The sequence below is a fragment of the Numenius arquata genome, chromosome 11, assembly GCF_964106895.1.
Source record: "Numenius arquata chromosome 11, bNumArq3.hap1.1, whole genome shotgun sequence".
Taxonomy (NCBI): domain Eukaryota; kingdom Metazoa; phylum Chordata; class Aves; order Charadriiformes; family Scolopacidae; genus Numenius; species Numenius arquata.
Window position 1 is genome coordinate 63,159 of NC_133586.1, and position 21,709 is coordinate 84,867.

General features: G+C 43.0%; 1 protein-coding gene across 1 annotated transcript in view; it reads right to left on the minus strand.

Moving 5' to 3' along the window:
• The window catches only part of IQGAP1 (IQ motif containing GTPase activating protein 1), a 70,514-nt gene that overhangs the window by 44,245 nt on the left and 4,560 nt on the right, over nucleotides 1–21,709 (minus strand). The window contains exons 3-4 of the mRNA XM_074156245.1: nucleotides 1,103–1,259; nucleotides 663–740 (exon numbers count right to left, since the gene is read on the minus strand). Of these exons, the coding sequence (XP_074012346.1) occupies nucleotides 663–740; nucleotides 1,103–1,259 (235 nt within the window). The remainder of the gene's footprint in view (nucleotides 1–662; nucleotides 741–1,102; nucleotides 1,260–21,709) is intronic.

The following is a 21,709-nucleotide window of genomic DNA, read 5'->3' on the forward strand; positions in this document are numbered from 1 at the left end:
CACACTGGTGGGTTTGGATGTTGCTGGGCACCCAAGGCCTTTTCTGTTCCTCACCCCCCCACCAGTGAGGGCTGAGGGTGCAAAGGAGCTTGGGGGACACACAGCCGGGACAGCTGACCCCAAATGACCAGAGGGACGTTCAATGCCGTGTGATGTCATGCTCAGAATATAAAGGTGGGGAAAAGGGAGGAAGGAGGGATGTTTGGAGTGACGGCATTTGTCTTCCCAGGTGACTACTGCACACGGTGGGGCCTGGCTTTCCTGGGGATGGCTCAACACCCGCCTGCAATGGGGAACAGGGAATGAATTCCTTGGTTTGCTTTGCTGGCATGCACGGCTTTTACTTTCCTTGTTGGACAGTCTTTGTCTCAACGCATGAGACTTTTTTTCCTGCTTTTGCTCTTCTGATTCTCCCCCCCATCCCGGCTGGGGGGGTGGGCGAGCAGCTGCACGGTTCTGTTTGCTGGCTGGGGTTAAACCACCACACACATACATAGCAGAATGAAAGCTTTCAGCAAGTTTTAGGATAGAATTTCTATAGGGACACAAATCTAGAAAATTAAGAACTAACTAGATGAAGCCTACTGATTTTTGTACATTCTATGGAATGTAAAGCTTTTCTGAGATTATTTATTTATCTGCACATACAACACAGAAATTACCTTAGGGAGACCAATCTCAGCCATGGCATTCAGCCACTGGATTACATTATCTGTGTGCCGGAAGTGGAGACCAGTTGCCTGAAATAAAAATAGGCAGGAACAAGTAAGAAACAAAACGTCACAGCTGCCAAGAACAGCAGGGAGGTTCATTAGGACAGAGAGTGAAAACAGCACTGTTGCAGAAAATAAGTCAGAAGTTTTCTGTACAGATTACATTGACTGCTTATGACAAGTTCTTTCACATAGTGCAAGTTCAGATATAAAGCAAAGTGTCCACTCCCACACACACGCTTAACCAATGCTCTAGAGTGAAGATGGAGTTTCTCAGGTAATACTAATATAAACTAGCGTTCTGTTTATTTACTCACAGTACCTCCCTGTGCACATTTTCCTATTTTAGACATCTGCCTAAAGCAGTATCCACAGCCAGCAGCTCTCACCTTATATCTAGTCTGTTCCCTATCATAGATTTTCTTCACAGATACCACTTTAGGGGAGAAGAAGTTTCCAAGTTTGGCCAGGTAGACTCCATTTCTCAATCCTTCTTCCAGTTCTGTTGTGGGAGGCAGCTCCTCGTTCAGACAGGCCTCCATCCATCTGGAAGTACAAGAAGAACAAAGTTGGTCACATCAGTATATTTCCAATTTGTGAACACAACTCCATGCTAAACAAGTTTCATGCTGCTACTGTTGTCATACTCTAGCATACTATTTACTTAGCATTAGGGGCTGTGTGCAAGCATAGCACCACCACACAATCTGTGTCATTAAAACGCTAGTCAGTAACACTTCAGACAAAATATCAAGAAGCAGAGAATCCAGTAGCCAGTTTCACAAGTAATTAACATACCATCTCACCATCTTATTTCTCTTTCAGCCCATGATTTAGCTGGTACTGCTCTAGACATAGCGGCCAACGTGTCCTCTTAACTAACTTCAGGCTTCCTCTTGAGTACAGGTTTATCTCACAAGTATTTCTTTACTCTCATAAAGTATTCACTAATTATTTCATGACTTTGTACCACTTATTCAAACTCTTTTAGCTGATGTCATAGGAAGGCCCTACAATATTATCATCAAGCCTACATTCCTGATCTATGTATTTTCTCCCACCCTACTATGCATTCCAAAACAAGGAGGAAATAAAAAACGGAGCAGGCATTCATTCCTCTCCTCACAACAACTGCTTTTCCCTTATCTTGTTTCCCTCCATCTTTTACTGGTGTCACAGATCCTCATGACAAAAACAAAGATTACAACAGCAAATAATTTGAAAAGTAACTGTTCTCTAAACAGAGGTGCACCTTGTTGTTTCTTCTGCACAGAGCTACCACAGGCAGTACCCTGCACGCTCAGCTACGCAGCTTCTTCCAAAGACGACATGATCCCTGGTTTTTCTGTTCTCTGAAAAAGGGAGCTGCACAGCTGTGGGCCACTTTATAAAGCACCTTCCTTAGACAGTGCCTCACTTCCAGCTGAGCTCTAAAGCTCTTACAGGACGTGAGAGCCTTGGATCACTGAAGATCACAGAAATATGGCTTTCAAGACAATAGTGGCCCAGAACAGCAGCAGTCCATATTATAAAACAGAGCTGACAACGTAACATAAGCAAGGTGAATAATTTGGCTCACAGGGATGATGACTCCACATTACTGGGACTGATCTTAAAAGACCGGCAAGTAGAGGATCCTGCTTGAACCCAAATAACATAATTTTAATATTCTAAATACTGTTTCACATGCATGCATAACTGTAAACCATTTAGCTCCATATTAATCCAGGCAAAATAACAGGAAAGCATAGTACCGGATGCAAGTGATAACACAGTAAATGAGTAACTGTAGTAAATTAACACAATTTCACAGAAATCAGTCCTGTAAAACACAACTGGGAAAATTATGCTGCTCTGTTGACCAAATAAAACTGCAGACATTTCACAAGGTGTGAGGCTTCATGCCTTGTAATATTCTGATTAAAATCAAAGCACTGCACATACATACAAAAATTAGCTCGTATATACTGAGAACTAACAGACATCTCCAAGCAGTGTTTCCATGGGGATTCACTGAATGATGCTGTTCCTAGCATATTGTGGCTTAGATGCGTGCTATGCCTCCCTCTTTCAGCTTCTGAAGAAGTAAACGTGAAAACTGAGGCTGACAAAATTAGAGAATCAGAGAATAACACCCGTATTAGCATAACTGTAACCTGTAATTAACACATGGGTGATCACAGCTTGAGTAAGAGCAGGACTGTCCAAATTCATCCACCTTACATACAGACGGGGGATTGTGTAAGTACAGCAGACATAGCAAATTCAAAGTTTAAAGCCGTAAGACCTAATGTTATTGTGAGATGTACACGAAGGGAAACAGTGAAGTCAGGCACTACTATTCTTCTGTACACAACACTGATGAGATTAACCTCGTCACTGCGGTCTGCATTTGTTCAAAGAGCAGAAATAAGACAGGAACGCAGTGTTTGGCTAGCTAAGATAATACTGCACAGTGAGAAGCCTGAACGATGCAGTACATTCATTGCTGAAACAAGGTCCGAGAAGCAGTTTGGTGCTGACAGTCCTTTGGCAGCGGACTGAAATTGGGAGACTGAAACTGTAGTCACTGACACCAGCCCGCTCCACCTTTTCTGACAAACAGCACCAAACCTAAGGCAGAAGCATTTGGACTACACATGAATCAGCTTCTGAATCACCAATTTTCAGCCCAGCACACTCAATGGGAAGAGGATTCTGCCCCTCTACTCCACTCCGGGGAGACCCCCCACCCAGCGCTGCCTCCAGCTCTGGGGCCTCAGCACAGGAGAGACATGGAGGAGGCTACAGAGATGCTGTGAGGACAGGCTGAGAGAGTTGGGGGGGTTCAGCCTGGAGAAGAGAAGGCTCCAGGGAGGCCTTAGAGCCCCTTCCAGTCCCTAAAGAGGCTCCAGGAAAGACGGGGACAAACTTTTTAGCAGGACCTGTTGCAGCAGGACAAGGCGTAATGGCTTTAATCTGGAAGATGGTGGTGAAACCCTGGTCCGGGTTGCCCAGAGAGGTGGTAGATGCCCCATCCCTTGGACGGGGCTCTGAATGACCTGATCTACTTGAAGATGTCCCTGCTCCTTGCAGGGCAGTTGGACTAGACAGCCTTTAGAGGTCCCTTCCAACCCAAATGATTCTATGATAAGTTCTCATATCTGAATCTATTACTTCTCCACCTCTCTCTACCTGAAATATTGGTATACAATGCAGTTTCACAGTACATAATGTGGCCATCTGCCTTTTAAGATAAACAAGCCAGTGTTCTCAAAACAACAAAAAAGGCATAACACTGGTGCTTTGTTCTTTGCTCTAATCCTGTATTTGCTTAAAGGTACAATTCAAACACTTCTATTTAGCTCAGCTGCCACTGATCTTCAGATGGCCTTTTCTATTAACAGAGGTTAACATCAGTGGTAGCCATTCCGATGCCTGCACACAAGAGCATCTAAAAACTGACTGCAGAGCAAACACAGCATAAAGTCCTCAATTTTTTAATTCATCCCTCGTGCGCTTCTGTTACAAGTTTTTTTTGAAAGATCTAATCCCTGATGCTCTTTTCCTATTTGTGGATTCTGCAGCAGTTACGCTTACAGCCTCGCTGTTGAAAGAATACTCATGATTCAATAGAGGTTTTACAAACAGCTTGATTTCATCGCTGTTTCTTTGGCTATTCAGATTGTTTTCAGTATCTGCACCCCTCTCCAGATAACATAGAAAAACGTGAAGTCATTTCAAAAAGAAAAAAACTCAGTAACATTCCTCAGCTGCTCATCATAACCTACAATCAGCCACTATTACCGTCCTCATATCACAGTTCTACTGATTCTGCCATCTGAATGCAAACAACTCCTCCATTTTAAGACCCGTCCCCTTTGCCCAGGAAAGACTTCTCCTCACGCTTGGCTTCTCCACAGCTCCAAGCAGCAGAGGTGACGCTTTTGAAAAGAAGCTGCCACCAAGCTCTTCAATGAGGTTGCTGCAAGTATCTAGTCACAGAAACAGGTCACAGTGTGGTGAGGACTTCAGGAGCGCCTGGAAGGAGGGGAAAGAGAAAAGGAAAACTACACATTTCTCAGGAACTAGCGTTCACAAAAATCAACAGCCAGAAGCAGTTTTATGTTCCTGTTGACAGCCCTCCCATAACAGGGAGTGGTTTTCTGCAGGAAACGGGCAACACCTCAGATTCTTCCAGCTTCTGCTAGCCTCTCGTTCTCTAGCCATCTCACTTCTAATCCTTTCCAACCCTCAAAACTAGAATAATTTCCTAATTAACATCTCACAAAACTCTTCATAAAATGTGCAGCACGACAGTCGTAGCCTCTGCTCTGAATGTCCAGATTACAAAGGCTCTGTCTGCAGAAACTTTCCATCAGCAAACGAGCCGCTGGTTGGAACGGCTGAGACAAGCTTTACACGGAAATGCCTGGGACCTGGCACTACTGAAGGAAGCATGACTTGAAATGGAACACGCAACACTACATGGAGGGGTACAGAGCAAAAAAACCTCCCCTCACTCCCCCAAAGAGTGGATACTCTGCACAAACCAAGAAGTATATTTCCATATTCTGGAGAAGCACCTAAACCAGCATTTGGAAAGCTATATAAAAATTATATTTCCAAGCCTCAAGTCTCACACACTTTTGTGAGTTCTACTTGCTTCCTAAAAAGCTGCATGAAGTCAAAGAACTGATTTATGTGCCCTTTGATAGCACCTGACTAACTGGAAATGGTAACTAGTCTCACTGCCTGGTTTATTCACAGAACAGCCCAGGTTGGAAGGGACCTCGAACTATCATCTGGTCCAGCCTCCCATGGGAAAGGGAGCCTAGATGAGAATATCTAGCACCCTGTCCAGTCATGCCTTGAAAACCTCCAGCGATGGGGACTCCACCACATCCCTGGGGAGGCTGTTACAGCGGTTGATTGTTCTCACCGCAAAAAATGTCTTTCTTGTATCAAGATGAAACCTCTCCTGGTGCAACTTGCCCCACATCCTCTCCATGTGGCTCCTTGTGAAGAAGAGCCCCTGTCCTCTTTTAGCCACCCTTTAAGTACTGGAAAACTGATGAGGGCCCCTCAAGCCTTCTCTTCTCCAAGGTGAAAAGACCTAACTCCCTCAGTGTTTCCTCACAGGGCAGTTTCTCCAGCATTTTGATCATCTTCATGGCCCTCCTTGGAACCCTCTATTCACACATGAGAAAGTCACCAGTGAGCCACCAAACACCAGACGCTGCCCAGCCGTGTTCTCTCCCATCTAGTCTTTCAGCTCCTTGCCATCTAACCCGGGAAAACAATAGGAAGACTGTTTATGCAAAGCCTGTGAGGTACAGAAAACAAATACAACCCGAAGGACATGTTAAGGGAGTAAGGAATTGAGTCAAAGTACAAGTTACAGAAAGCAAACCTGTTCAACAAGTTTTGACAGGAGTTCAGAATTCAACGTGAACAGCTTACAAATTTTATGCAGTAAAGGAATGGAAGTGCGGAAGGCATCAACTCGGGACACACAGAAGTCACGGGCGGTGGAGGCTACATGTCAGAAGAGTTCCAAATAAGATATAAATCAAAATATCCTGTATTAGAGAAGCTTTCACAAGGCAAAGGATGCTCAGTCCCTCTAGTCCAAGTGAAAGCAGTATTAATAACCTCAGAAAGTCCCACGGACCTTACATTTAGTACTCCAGATATGCTGCACTTAAACAGTAAGTAACAATTTCAAAGTGGAAAAGGTATATATAGGAAGTTGCTTATTTGAGCCGAGTTTAGCCTGGAAAGCATCAGCTTTCCTGCAAGCTTTTCAATAGTCTCCTACAGTAAAAGACTTACTACCACACTTTCCTTTCTCATGTGACATTAATAGAGTGTTTTGTAACTTAGACTGTCATATTTCCTCAGGTTAATTTTATAAATAGGAACGCAAACACTCTCCTAAAGATATTAAAAAACAAGCCGGTTGCCATAGCTTCTTGAACAGAATGTTCTCAAAGAAGAGTTGTGGATCACAGTTAAACTGGGAGGGCACTGTAAATCCTGAATGAGACAGCATTACACTATGGAGTGCAGCCCGAGCCCAAGAAAAGGGGGGTTTGCAGCCTAAAGCAGGACAAGGAGCCTAGAAAAGCAACAAGGAGTAGTGTTTACAAGGAAGAAAAGGTTTCTGGGAACACCTGGCCAACTTCTGTACATGAGCTACAAAAAGAAGTTCTGGAAGCTACTATTTTCCTGGTTTTTTGCTACTTTCCTCTCAAAAAATATTAGTTCTTCTTGAACTTTAAGTTCTAGAAAAATGCAGATAGCAACTGAATGAGTGACAGAGAAAACGTGACCTAAGTGTAAAAATTCTGGACCGTTATCCAAAAGATACCGTAAAGCAAGTCAAACACTATCATTCAGATCATGCTCTTCCCCTATCCCACATGGCTGCATTTCCTGTGCTGCTGCAACCCAACCTTCACAGAATCTCCGAGGCTGGAAGGGATCTCTTGAGATCTAGTTCAACTCTTCCCTGCCTGCATAAGCCACCCTTTTCCCCATTCCTTACAAGAGGGGCGAGAGCTCTCTGTAACGTGCCTTTGATCATTACAACCACAGACTCCGGAGAGGACGCAGAGCTACTCAAACCCTGGAAGAGTCCAAATGCTATCAATAGGGTTCATAATACCCTCCTAAGACCCTTACTGGGGCAACAAAAAGGAAACCACCCACTTTTTTCAACCTAGGAAGACCTAAAATGAAAGAAGGGACATGCGAGGGAATCGGGAATCGTTTGATGCCTTACGGAAGGACATAGAGGCGGTGAGTTCTGTTTAAGCACCTCCATAAAGTAAGATTAATAGCCCATAATTAGAACATAAGCTGTCTCAATGTACTCATACCTGTTTCAACAGGTTCCTAAGTGGGTGTTATCATAATGACAAAACTAGGGCAATTTACATACAATAAGGCTCCCGCTTGGTGCAGCATTGCTTAACCATTTGCTAGGCCAGAGGGCAAAGCCACGTTTTCAGAAAGCATTACGCAGTACCTTTTACATTTAAAAGCTCACATACTTATATTAAAATTAACACCTGTCATCCTTAAAAGACAGAAATAAATGCAGAATTTCCAGATCAACAAGAGGAAAGCACTTCTCAAGTCTCACTGGGCAGGGGGAGCGAGGGGAGGTGGGACACGGACCTAGTTGATGGGCAGCAACTTCTACTCCCTTTAGACATTAGGCATTAGAACAATATGTCATCAATAAGCTTTCCACAGAAACACTAAATTCTTTTTTTTGCTACGCTGGCAGTTCCCACTATGCTCCCTCCCTCCCTCTCACCAGCACAGAAAGAGTTTTTAACCCAGAATTAATTCTTCAATCAAATGCTGTCACGTGACTGCATAGGTAACATTGGACTCTCCAATTTTACTGAAGCTACCTCAAATTATAGTAGTAATTGCACTTTTCTTATCAGTCAGTCCTACTGCTATGAAATGCAGATCCCTCTCCTAGAAAAAGATCATTGAATATCTATCTGCAGCTACTCTCATCAGCTGCAATCTAAAGCCAAGCCTTCCTGGAGAAGGTGTGACAGTAAAAACATGTCTGGTATCATCAGGCAGCCAGTCTCTCAAAGTCTTCAAACTTTCAAAGGAAACATTGCTCCATTAGCGAGAATTGGAAAAAATTAACATCGGTAATCTCAACTACCAACTTGTTTACTCTCCCCCAATACAGCATTATGAAGGATTTTGACAAGGTACCATTTTTCATTTTTTGAAAAATTACCATTTTTTAACAGTATCTTAGGCCAATTTTAACCACAACTGGAGTCTAGACACAGCAAAAACTTAACATTCATCACACACCACACATTTTGCTCTTGCACTTGCAAAGATGTCAAAAGCCTGGCTAACCCTGGGACAATGGAAAAAACACAGAAAAGAAAAAGTCACTCTTTTCCTCTCAGATTGATGTAGATAAGCCTGAGGAAGAAGAACTAGCCACCCATCTTTCCAGAAATTGTTGCAAGAATACACAATTTAATAAATAAAAATAGTAGAGGAGATAATAAAAAAAAATGGACAAACCCTGTACCGAGCACTGCTCATTTCATGACAGGACTACCATGCAGTATGCTCCAGCACAGAAATAAAACAGACCATGGTATAGAAAACACAGAAGGCACTAACAATCAAAAAAGTGATCTTTATCAACCAATGAGGAAAGCTCACTGCTTGGTCATCACTAAGTAGTAGTAATTTCAAGGTAAAATTAATTATTTACAGAGACCAGAAATAGCTTTTTCTAACCTTCAGCTGGCCTAAATTTCAAGACAATAGCTTTTCCTTTTGTATACAGACCCAGCCAGTAACATTTTTCAACTCTGAGACAAAACTGTGGCCCAATGCACCCTCTGGGTCTGCACCTGGTGGTCACTTCCACTGTGCTGGCCTCAAGAGCAAAGCTTCAGTACTTCTAGCCATTAAGAACTCTAAGAAGATAAAGTACGTAACACTAACACACAGAATCATAGAATGGTTAGAGCTGGAACCAGAGTTGGGGGGGGCAGGGGTGTTGGTCTCTTTTCCCAAGTGAAAAGCAATAGGACAAGAGGAAATGGCCTCATTATGCCAGGGGTGGTTTAAATGAGCTGTTAGCAAAAATTTCTTCACCAAAAGAGTAATCAAACATTGGAATAGGCTGCCCATGGAAGTGGTGGGATCAGCATCCCCGGAGGTATTTAAGTGACAGGTAGCTGTGCTGCTAAGGAACATTGTTTAGTAGTGGTTTTGGCAGTGTTCTACTGATGGTTGGACTCAATGATCTTAAAGGTCCCTTCCAACCTAGACAATTCTATGACCCATCTGCAGTACCTTGCACTTGGCCTATGGAACTTCATGAGGTTTGCACGGGCTCACCTCTCAAGCCTGTCCAGGTCCCGCTGGATGGTCTCCCTTCCCTTCAGCTCCACCCAGCGTGGTGTCATTGGCAAAGATGCTGAGGGTGCACTCAGTCCCACTGTTCATGCCACCGACAAAGACATTAGCACCACTCATATCAGAGTTGTCCACAGCTCAGTTGTCCACAGGATCACATCACATTCTGCTTATGGCATGCCTCACCAATTTCATTAGCAGGAAAGCTGCAAACAGAACCTCAATTCAAACTTCTGAGCCTCTAGTTTGGGAGAAATGGCCACAGAATTTCTTGACTGTGAGTCAGAATCACAGGAGCCTTCTTTGTAAGCATGCCAGCGCCACAGCACTCCTTGCTTGCTTCTTGTGGTCCCCTACCAACCGTGTTTTAGAATGGTGGTGTCTCTTTCCTCAAGAAGGCTAAATATGCTTTATTTCCTCCTGAAGGAGGTCTAGAGGTAGACTGAAGGGGCATAGAGCTTGATTCTCTTTCCAAGTGCATATGATATTATCCTCAAGTCTTTGTAACACTGTCTGTATACTATACCAATATATTTTAGTTAGCAAAATAAGCCTGCACTCTACTAACAGTTAAGACTCTTATACACAATTAGACTGTCTTACACACCTCCTTCTCATAACCATGAAATAGGCAGGCTATTTGCCCAAAACCAAGTTCTTCAAACACGTCTTCAGTACATCTTCAAGATGTGATCTCCATGTGCATGCTCACAGTGTGAGTACAAATTCTTGAAATAAGGTGATCTTTTTGCACCTTCGAAGTAATCCTATGGGTATTCACTCATTGCCTGTTGCTATATCCAAATACAGACAAAAAGTGCATCTTACACTCTTAGTTTCTTCAAATCTCACAATACCGAGAATTAAATGGAAAAGGTGCAATTTGAATGAAAGCTCTGAAAATGCCATGAAGAACTTATTTCCAGTTGCTTCCCCTTCTGAGCGTTCTCACCCTAACATCTGAAATGTAGGCAACTCCAAGCAGTGCCGTTCAGCCTACACAGGCATCTGGAGAGGTACCCAGACACTGTTAGAAGAGTGACGGCAGCTATGGTTGGAACTTAGAAGCTGTGCAAAAGCTACATGCAGTGCTTAGAAACTGCTGACAAAGATGGCTCTCAAAAACACCAAAGTACTTTGTACTCTCAGAAGGTATTCACAGCACAATGAATACTGGACACTCTTGTAGAAGGTTCTTAAGAATCCAATACTCAGCGCAACTAACACCTGCGTGTCAACATAAACCACGTTAGGTGCCCTCTGCTATGGAAACAAAGCGGCAAAAGACTGCCCTGGAGACCTTCAGCCTGTTGAAGACAAAGCATTCGTGGTGTCCAAGACTATGAACTTATTTATAAATCCTGAATGCGTATAGTTCAGGAAAGAGCGATTAACAGTTATCCGTGGTAAAAAACACAGCTCAGAAGAAGATTCTAAGTGGTGAGAGCCTTACAATTCATCCCACTGTTGAAGTGACATCCTGTTGACCTCAGAGAGAGCCTCTTACTCCAAATGTGCCGAGCACTCAGTCAGCTAGGAGACTGCCAACACATTCCCCAAGGAAATGACCACCTTGATTTTAAATAGAGGCAAAGTGCTAGGAAGGGCATGGAATGATGATACACAAACACCAGGATCATTTCACCTGATGCTGCACGTCAGGCTGGGATTCTACATGAGCTCTTGCAAGACTAAGCCTTCAAGTGACGGTTAAATGAGCTAACCCTAGAACATCAAGGCTGAGATCATGGTGGACATTGCTACCTCACAAGGAACTGACACAGCTCCTTAAACACAATCATCTACAGAGATGTACATCTACAGTAGATCTACATCTACTGGGAAGTCCATCCCTCAAACTATTACACGCCTTAAAATAAACCTCTCTAATTCCAAGCTCCACACTGGACTTACAGCACTGCATTCTCCCACTTCACTTATCAGAATAAGAAATATTTTTGTTTACTGCTCTTGAAGGAAAAGGTTCCTGCAAGGATTTATTGCTTACATCTCCAGACTAGCTAGTAAAGATGACCAAAGTTTGACTTCAATCAAACAGTACAGCTACCACCATTTAACAAACAGGCTTCACTGCTGGCTCCCTGCTCCTCTCTCGCTGGAATATACCCGACAGGCAGCCAAAAGGCAAGGCAGTCAGGTAGCATACCCAAGCACACACTGCAAATTAACATTTTCCTGCCCATGGAGAATTTCAGGGATTGGGAGGGGTGGTTCTCTTTTGGATTTTATTTTTTGCCCCCAGTCACACCATGTTCCCAAATACACAACAAGTTACAAAATAGAGGTGAAAGCTTATCAACCGAATGCCAGAAAGGGGTGGGGACAAATACCTTTAGAAAATTCAAGCCTCCCAAACTGCTGTGGGATCATCTGCATTTTCCCATGGCAACCATTCCACGCTTACTTCTGTCCTCTCTATGTTTTGATGGCATCTGCCTGCACTTGATGATTATCCAGCCTAGCAATCTGGTGAGCACAGTTGCTGACAACGCCTTCCAGCTACCCCAACCATATTTAACCCAGGAACCTGTCACCAAGGAAGGACACCTATCCCCACACGAGAACAGCAGCCCCTAGACCAGCTCATGGTGTCAGATCAAAAGTTCCTGCCCCACATAGCCCAGTACCCTGTCTCTGACGAAGGCCAGTAAGACAGAGGCAAGCAAACATAGCCTTTTATTAAACTAGGTAATTGATGGTTCAATTAAATATGCAGTATCTTTTCATACTTACCTAAATTATTGTACACAGCATATGTTTAATTTTTAAAACTTTTCATATTGATAGAAGTTTACAAATGTCACATTTGTGAGTTTGTCTAATGTGCAAAAATGTATTTGGGAATCACAGAACTACTGCAAAAAAAATATATATGCTGTTACAGCATGCACTGCTGATGTACAGGCATTTTTAGTATTTTAAAGGCATGCCTAGGGAAAGACTGAAAAAGTTTGTCTCTTCCCCTTTCAGTAGTGTGGAGGGCAAGGGAAAGGCAAGATAGCAGTTTTGTCCACAAGAAAATAAATGGCAAGTTTGCACCTGATCTACCAAAGCCAAAATGAAAAACAGACTGCAGCAGCAAAGACCCAAATATGTTCATACGCTTCAGTTTTTGGCATTTAATTAGCTAGTTTCACAATTCCTGGGTATCCACATTTTGAAAAACAAGGACCTGTAACATAACATACCTGTCCCTGAGTTGAAAAGGACTTTTATTTTAGTCGAGAATAGTTTGTTTCAAAGGATTTCTAACATGCAGCAAATGATATCATCTTCCTCAAGCAACAGAGGTTGCGATAACATCGTATTTATGAGGCTGCTGTAACAGGAAGATTTGGCAAGAATCTGGTAGATGGTAGGAAAGCTGCAAGAAGAGGGCAGAACTCTGTCAAAATGAGTGTCAGTGATGGCAGTGTAACTGCCTCCCAGAAGCTGGACGGAGGCAGCGAACACTGCTAACCAGCAACTCATCCATACTATAAAAAGGACAAAATTACATCACACAAAGATTTTCAGAATACCAAGCATTCCACTCAGAGTAACAAAAGCTCAAGAAAGAAAAGCCGTCTCCCTTCCCCTAACTCCCCTCCAGGTTCGTTCACCCTCAGAGCCCCCAACTCCTCTAGTGCCTGCGCCCCACACAGAATTTCAAACGTTACCTCCTTTTGCCTGACAACTCACCCTACAGAAATAAGGCACACAAAAGCGGACCGAGGGACACCAGCACATTCCAGACAGCAGGTGTCCAAGCTAAAGGAAGGCACCAACAATACTTATTTAGAATTCCACTCTCCAAAGAATATATTCAAATCCATCAGGGGGTGGGGAAGGCAAGTTGGCTTCCGCAGTGGTGCAACGATCCTGGGAAACAAGACCATCATCAAGAGTTATGGTGTTCGAGATCAGCCCCTTAAAGTCTTCCAAAGCAGGTAAATCTGAAATCTCACCTGGAAACACACAGAGCTTTGCTCAAACCAGTATGACATAGTCAGGTACCTTTACAACTATTAAAATTACACCAGCAATTACCACAAAACAATCAGAACTGTAATTTGAAATATTTTATTGAGCAAGATCTGTTTCCTAAAGCACATTTTGACTGTCCATTGGTTTATAATTCTCTTCTCTAGTTATCTATCGAAAGCAGCATTCTTAATTTCAACTCAAGTAGTTTTGAGAAATCTAACAGGCTGAAATAGAAATTTAAGTCTTTGCCACCTGCCCCAGGAAAGAAAAAGCTCTTGCATTCAACTTGGGCCTAAAGTCAGTGTCTATCGAACCTGTAAAGTGGCAGACGAGTAGGAAATGCAGTTACACCCTTCTACCAGCAACATCGCCAATTACACCAGACCTTATAGAAGGGGGAAGCTGACTGTATTTGATATAAAAAATGAAAACAAAACAGGTTTCACTCGGTCTCATACTCACAAGCACCAGAAAGCATTTGGTGCCGAAGAAGTCTGTCCAGCAACTAAGCACCCAGAAGGATGTCCAAGCTAACCACCCAGCAGTGGGCCATCACGCTTGGCCCAACAAGCAGTAGGAGGTCCATGATCTGTTGCTCTGACATGGAGGGCAAGGGACACCAGTTCTCAAGTTCTCCTCACATCTCCCGGGCTCTTCCTCAGAGAGGTTGGCAACCACACGCAGATTTTGCAGGTTAGAGATAGGCCTTTTCGTATCCTTTTGCACCAGACAGCGATGACTGCCTCTATCCCATGCCACCTCCATGAATCATTAGGCTTTGTTCACCATGCTCTGCCTCCAAAGGGTGTCTCATGAAAGCGAATGCTAACATGCCGAGGTCTGGATGACCAGCTGCTAACCCGGGCATTTTTAAACACAGGGCATTCCAACAGCCCCCACATCTAGATGCTTCTTCCATTTACACCCATTTAGCCCTTCTACTGCAGTTCTCTGCAGGTGTGCCAAGGAGAACATGCATGGCCGCAGCAGAGGAGAAAGTGGCCAGAGCACATTTGGTTGGTTGTTTCTTTCCCCCTGCAGCAGTGTCTGCATAAGCCATATGAAAGAACACACAAAGCTACAGCTTAAAGGCTTTTGCACTGCTCACTACTGCCAACACCACAGGTATGGCATTTTTTGGACAAATCATACTATTCATTTTCTTGAAAGAAGAAGGATCTCATACTTCAGCAGATCATTGCCTCTACATACGAATCTCAAACATTTTTAGCTCAGTCACAGTTGCAGACTTGGCACACATTCTCACAGAGAATCAGAAGAGAAACGCAGGCAGCCTCAGCTCTGCACCCAATTCACCGGAGCAAGGGCATTAGCCACGCAAAAATCCCGAACAAAAACTTCTGTCTGAAATAACTCATTTACCAACTCTGAATAAATCAAGGAATCACCTGAGAAGATGTCTCAGAGAGGTAATAACAAAGTAAAATAAATTTGTCACATCAGGAGTGTTCTTTTCTAGAGAAATAGGTGGAAATGTAAATGCATTTCAGTACAGTTTGTGCAGGAAGAGACACAGCCTCTCAAATGAAGAGCTAGGAAAACAAGTGCTGCCCACAGCTAAAAGGTCCCAGAATGTTCTCATTATCCACAGACATTTTCAGTTCAAAGATACCAAAAAGCAAAGGATTAGCAGGTAACATCGGCCAGATTTTCCGCAATGATTGATGTACCCTCCCTGGCAATGTGCAGTTGAGCTAAAGACCGTATTAATATTCTGGCACTGAAATCCTGCCGTCCGTCTGTCCCTCCCCTCCCCCCAAAAAAGTAAATACAAGAGGTCCTCTTTGTTCCATTGCAAACACTGCCAACAACTGGCAAAAATTACCAAAAAATTGCTCTTGCTGATGGGCATCCTATCACATTTGCCATGTTTGCCAAAAAGATTAGCCCTGAAGGGCTTTCAGATGAACACCAAGCACACAGTAATGAAGAACTTAATTATCACATATGCAAAAATCTTTTTCAACTGTTCTGTTGGCAAAGCTAATTGCCTTGATCACTTACCTTGCAAGCATTTAAGCCCATTTAGTTTCTGATGGTATTGTATCACTAAAGTTATCATAACTCAAAATTAAGTTGATTTCTTGCAAGAAGGGCTATAAGCAGAACTCCTCAGTACCCGATAGTCAAGAACTGTTACGTGACAACTACTCGCTTTGGTTATTTTGGGCTGCTCTCTTCCTGCATTACACATAATATTCCTTCAGAAACCAGTCCAAACGGCAAAACCCTGGTCTCTGAATTGAATTCCGTGCAAACAGCTGCTTCTCTCCTCCTGGTTTGCCTTTCATTACTGTTTCCAGTGAGTCATAAAAAAAGTAAAACATAAAACATAAAACAATCTAGTTAATGATTTGCTTATGCACCTGGACACGCATAAGTCTATGGGGCCGGATGGCATTCACCCAAAGGTTCTCAGGGAGCTGGCAAGAGAGCTTACCAAGCCTCTCTCCATTATTTATCAACAATCCTGGTCAACAGGAGAGGTGCCAGATGACTGGAGGGTGGCCAATGTGACGCCCATCTACAAGAAGGGCCGGAAGGAGGATCCTGGAAACTACAGGCCTGTCAGCCTGACCTCGGTACCGGGAAAGATCATGGAGAGGATCATCCTGAGTGAGCTCTCAAGGCATGTGCAGGGCAGCCAAGGGATCAGGGCCAGCCAGCATGGGTTTATGAGAGGGAGGTCCTGCCTGACCAACTTGATCTCTTTCTATGACCATGTGACCCGCTTTCTCGATGAGGGGAAGGCTGTGGACGTTGTCTACCTGGACTTTGGTAAGGCCTTTGACACCGTCCCTCACGGCATTCTCCTGGAGAAACTGGAGAATCATGGCATAGACAAGTGTACCCTCCGCTGGATAAAAAACTGGCTGGATGGCCGTGCTCAGCGAGTTGTGATTAATGGAGCAAAATCTGGTTGGCGGCCGGTCACCAGTGGTGTCCCTCAGGGCTCAGTTTTGGGGCCAGTCTTGTTCAATATCTTCATTGATGATCTAGATAAGGGGATTGAGTGCACCCTCAGTAAGTTTGCGGATGACACCAAACTAGGTGGGAGTGTTGATCTGCTTGAGGGTCGGCAGGCTCTACAGAGGGACCTGGACAGGTTGGACCAATGGGCCAAGGCCAATGGGATGAGGTTTAATAAGGCCAAGTGCCGGGTTCTGCATTTCGGCCACAACAACCCCAGGCAATGCTACAGGCTTGGGGAAGAGTGGCTGGAAAGCTGCCTGGCAGAAAAGGACCTGGGAGTGTTAGTGGACAGCCGGCTTAACATGAGCCAGCAGTGTGCCCAGGCAGCCAAGAAGGCCAACGGCATCCTGGCCTGTATCAGGAATAGCGTGGCCAGCAGGAGCAGGGAAGTCATCGTGCCTCTGTACTCGGCACTGGTGAGGCCTCACCTCGAGTACTGTGTTCAGTTTTGGGCCCCTCACTACAGGAAAGACATTGAAGTGCTGGAGCGTGTCCAGAGGAGAGCCACCAAGCTGGTGAGGGGTCTGGAGAACAAGTCCTATGAGGAGAGGCTGAAGGAACTGGGCATGTTTAGCTTGGAGAAGAGGAGGCTGAGGGGAGACCTCATTGCCCTCTACAACTACCTGAAAGGAAACTGTAGAGAGGCGGGGGTTGGCCTCTTCTCCCAAGGGAATAACGACAGGACCAGAGGAAATGGTCTGAAGTTGCGGCAGGGGAGGTTTAGATTAGATATTAGGAAGAATTACTTTACTGAGAGAGTGGTCAAGCACTGGAACAGCCTGCCCAGGGAGGTGGTGGAGTCACCATCCCTGGAGGTATTTAAGAAACGTGTAGACGTGGCTCTTCAGGGCATGCTCTAGTGCCCGGGATTGTTGGTTTGTGGTGGGGTGTTGTGTGTGGGGTTTAGTTGATGGATGCTGCTTGCTTTTTTTTTTTTTTTTTTTTTTTTTTTTTTTTTTTTTTTTTTTTTTTTTTTGGGGGGTGTTGTTGTTTGTTGGTTTTGTGTTGTGTTTTTTTGTTTGTTTGTGTGTTTTTGTGTTTTGTTTTTTTTTTTTTTTTTTTGTTTTTTTGTTTTTTTTTTTTTTAATGTGGTTGGACTCGATGATCTCAAAGGTCCCTTCCAACCACTAAGATTCTGTGATTCTGTGATTCTGTATCAGGACTCCTCACGTACAAATATACCTACAAATACATCTATTTATGAATGAGCTTATTTCTCTCTTGACTCTGCAACTGTAAAATTCCAATCATACTGCAACATTATAAATGGCTTTAAAAAAAAAAAAAAAAAGGAAAAAAGGCCTCATTCTAAAGTTAGAAAATAAAAACAAAAGATCTCCGAAAAGGAGTTACACATTTGAAATAAAACATTGGCAAACCAGACAGACGTCATTCAGAAGTCCTAGACTGCCTCCCATCTAAGTCTGAAGACCTCATCAATAAGAGGAACGCTTTCTTAGGTTTCTACGTTACAGCCTACTGACTAAATTACTGCAGATGTTTTCTAAACATAACTAATTCCATCTTTAGATCTTTTCCAGGATGCGATACTGACCAGCAGTTACTAAAGAGGGGATCATTATGATCTGATGCATTAAATATAGACCCAGGCTGACCTGCGTAAGGCAAAATAGCTTTCACATATCATAACTACAGAATATGTTTCGTACCTAGTCTGTGAATAGTTTAAGATCCACTGCATTATCATCTCTTTTTCTGCTATTTGCAAAGTTGCAATAACTTCCTGTGCTTCTGAGGTAATACAATTAATTACCTATAAATTGCTGAAGGACACTAAATTGTAGCTGGGCTGCTTACACTCTGGACATTAGAATACGAATGCAAACAGAAATATCTTTAAAAACTAAAAGAAACCCCATCCCACAAAATCAGGTTTGCACAGGTGTGGGAAAAAAAAAAAAAAGAAAATAAATTAGCTTAAAGATAAACCTAAATCAATCCTCACCTTTCTTTTTACTGGAGGGACTCCAGAGTTACGTTATGATTCTTGCTGTCTTGAGATTTACAATAACACAAGACAAAAAAAATGGAAGTTGTCCAACTGCCGCTCTGGCTCACACCACCAGGACGGTGCCACTCTGGGCTGTACTTCACCGTTTCATCCTCAGAAACCCCCAAGAGGCAGTGTGCTAACTCTGCAGCTTCAAAACCCATGGGAAACTGGCCTGTATCTAATTTACAGATCCATTTAAGTGGGTTTTAAGTAAAATATTCTGCACACGACTTGCTTATCTGAGGCACACCAAGAACTACAAAAGTAAGTGACAAAGCTTAATCCTGCTTTTCTCAAACTACCTTAACGGTACGTAGCTCTCTATCGCAGCCCTGTTCTTAACAAAGGCTCATAAGACACATATTTTAACTAAACTACCTCAATTTTTCCAAGTTCAGGTTAATAAGAGAATGGAACCAATGTAATTTATTGCCTTTCTGAAAAAATCTCTGATTCGCAATGAAGAAGCCTCTTGAGACTAATTCTGTTTAAAAGAGCAACTATCACGTTTACTTCACCGGCAGATTTAAGAAGTAGATCTTCACCAGCAGATTTAAGACGCAGCGTACAATTTAAATATTTTATCTTCAAACAAGAGCTCCTTCAACAACTGATGTCTACACCTTTACAGACACTGATGAACCTGCTTTACAAAGTGACTCACAGAATAAGCTTTATGGAGCTTCCCATCTAGCACTACCTCTATAGAGGACAGACTGAACACATCTAATTCTTCCTCTTCATTCTTCTGGGCACCCCACACCTCTGAATATAAAGAAAACTGTTTAAGCAGATCTTGGATAACTATGTCAAATTTCAAGACAATGATACACATCCAAACACTTTCAAACTAAAAGTGGGAAACCCCAAAAGATGGAGATCAGATTTTTTTCTTTAAACATGAGATTTCTTTTAGGAAAAAAAAATTTAACTGGGCCACCTGGCGAACAATTTGGGTTTATTTTTTGCTTAATGACACAGACAAGTCATCCGAGAAAAAAAATTGCTCCCCACTTTAAAGAGAAAAAACATGCGTGAGGGAGAGGGAAAAGTAAATCTTACAGAAAAGCAATCGATGGGCAAGACCCTTTCAGACTTGACCACACAGGCACAAAATACTAATTTCTCTTAACGGTATCATCAGTTTACACTAAGCCATCTTCCAATCTATCAGAAAGAAGGGGATCACCACAAGATCACAGACAGTACACTTCAATCCTGAACAGATTAAATCAGCAATAAAGAGCAAGCAGCATCGTTTTCTTGCTCAATGGGGAACATCATCTACAAGACACCCTGAAAAGGAGAAGAAACCCACACAGTCACATCCCACCCTGATGCACGCAAGAAGAAACACACTGCTGGGGCACAACAGAAGTTATACAGTTATTGGAAGCCACATAATCTGGGCACTAAAATGCTTACACCGTGCTAGGGTATAACCCAGAACTCTGCCTCCCTTTCTCCAACTAGCAAGAATAATGCCTGTTTCACAAGACCGTTGCACATTAGTAGCTGAACTCAAAAACTGCTAAGTAACAATAGAACAACAGTGACAGCTAAAGAAAAAACAAAACAGGTTGGAATACCATTAAATAAGAACAAGTTACTGTTATTCCTCTGATAATACCTGTAATGTATGCTCCTTGGCAGACAGGTACTCCAAACAACTTCATGAAATACTCAAAGCTACTGCACGTGTGCTGTTACATCATGCAGTTCAAAAATCCAGGCTTTTCTGGATTTTTCATTTCACTATGAAATTAGGCGTTAGCCAGCTTTCATCTCATCATCTTCTTTTAACATTTATATAAAAAAAACCCAAAAAACAAAAAACAAAACACCAAACAAAACCAATTTCTACGTCTAGATTCCTTATTTGTTTCTTGGTTAAAGGGACAGCAAGCCTCCGACAATGCTTATGCAATGCAAATCAGCATGATATTATTCACATCATTTTAGGTGCCTTTACATTATAGAAAAACTGAATATAAACTACAGTGTCTGAATGCGACATTATAATGTGATAATAAGATTACTGGGGGGAGAAGGGGAGCTCTAAGAATCACTCTCCAGCCCCCTCCCACCCTGCCTCAGCTGCCTCCAGCCATACAACGTTCACCTTTTCAGCTTCTGAGCGCCTGACACAAGGCACGGCAGATACCTTCCTCTGCGATTAGGTTCTCCTTTTCTCCTTATAGGAGTGACTTCCAATATGAAAATCTCTCACTATAAGGAAAGATTATAAACCCTCCTATCCATCCCCCTAGCTCTCAGGCACTGTAATCAATAGCACAAGCAAAATGCTGCAGTACCTAATTCACACACTGTGTCTCAGTTACGCTACTGGCAAAGAAGTCAAATACATAAAATCTCACACCAAAGACATTAATTTCAAACAATGCTCTCTTACAGTTATGGTTTACTTGTTTTAGTTAAATAAACTCCTTTCAAACAACGCTGCCAAGAGCCCTCTTTTAGGCTGTACTAGTAGTAATAAAAAAAAAAAATTTCAAAGGACAATTACAGAAAGACTGCTTAGTGAGGAAAAAAGTATTCTTGGGAGTAGACCATGAAATCAAGCCTTTCTGCTCTCGCTTTGTATCTGAATTATTAAGCTAAGGAGTCTGCTCCCCTCCTTCTGGTCATTTAATCTTTAACTCTTATGCAAAGTGGTATGGCTTCAGCTCTAAGAACCAGGAATTCCCACTCAGATATGCATGAAAAGTCTGTAGGCCACGAAGCAAGCATGGGTTGAGGGTCAGGGAAGGGCTATTTGAAGCTCTTCAAGCAGACCTTCCACTTAACAAGTGCATGCTCTGACTGCCAAGGTGGGCCCGAGGAAGGCTCTAACACCACTACTTGCATTTTGAGCGGCACAGCTGTTACTTCATTCTTCACAAAACATATTGGCAACCACTAGGCACTATTGGAAACTTCTGAAGGCTCACCCTGAGACAAAACAGTGAAAACATCTTGTTTCTGACAAGGTGCAGCAAAATCAAATGCCCAGCTGCTCAGCCTCATTAATACCAAGGCAATACTCAGAGGCAGAGGTAAGATGGCCATGGAACTTTAGAGTCAAAAATAATTT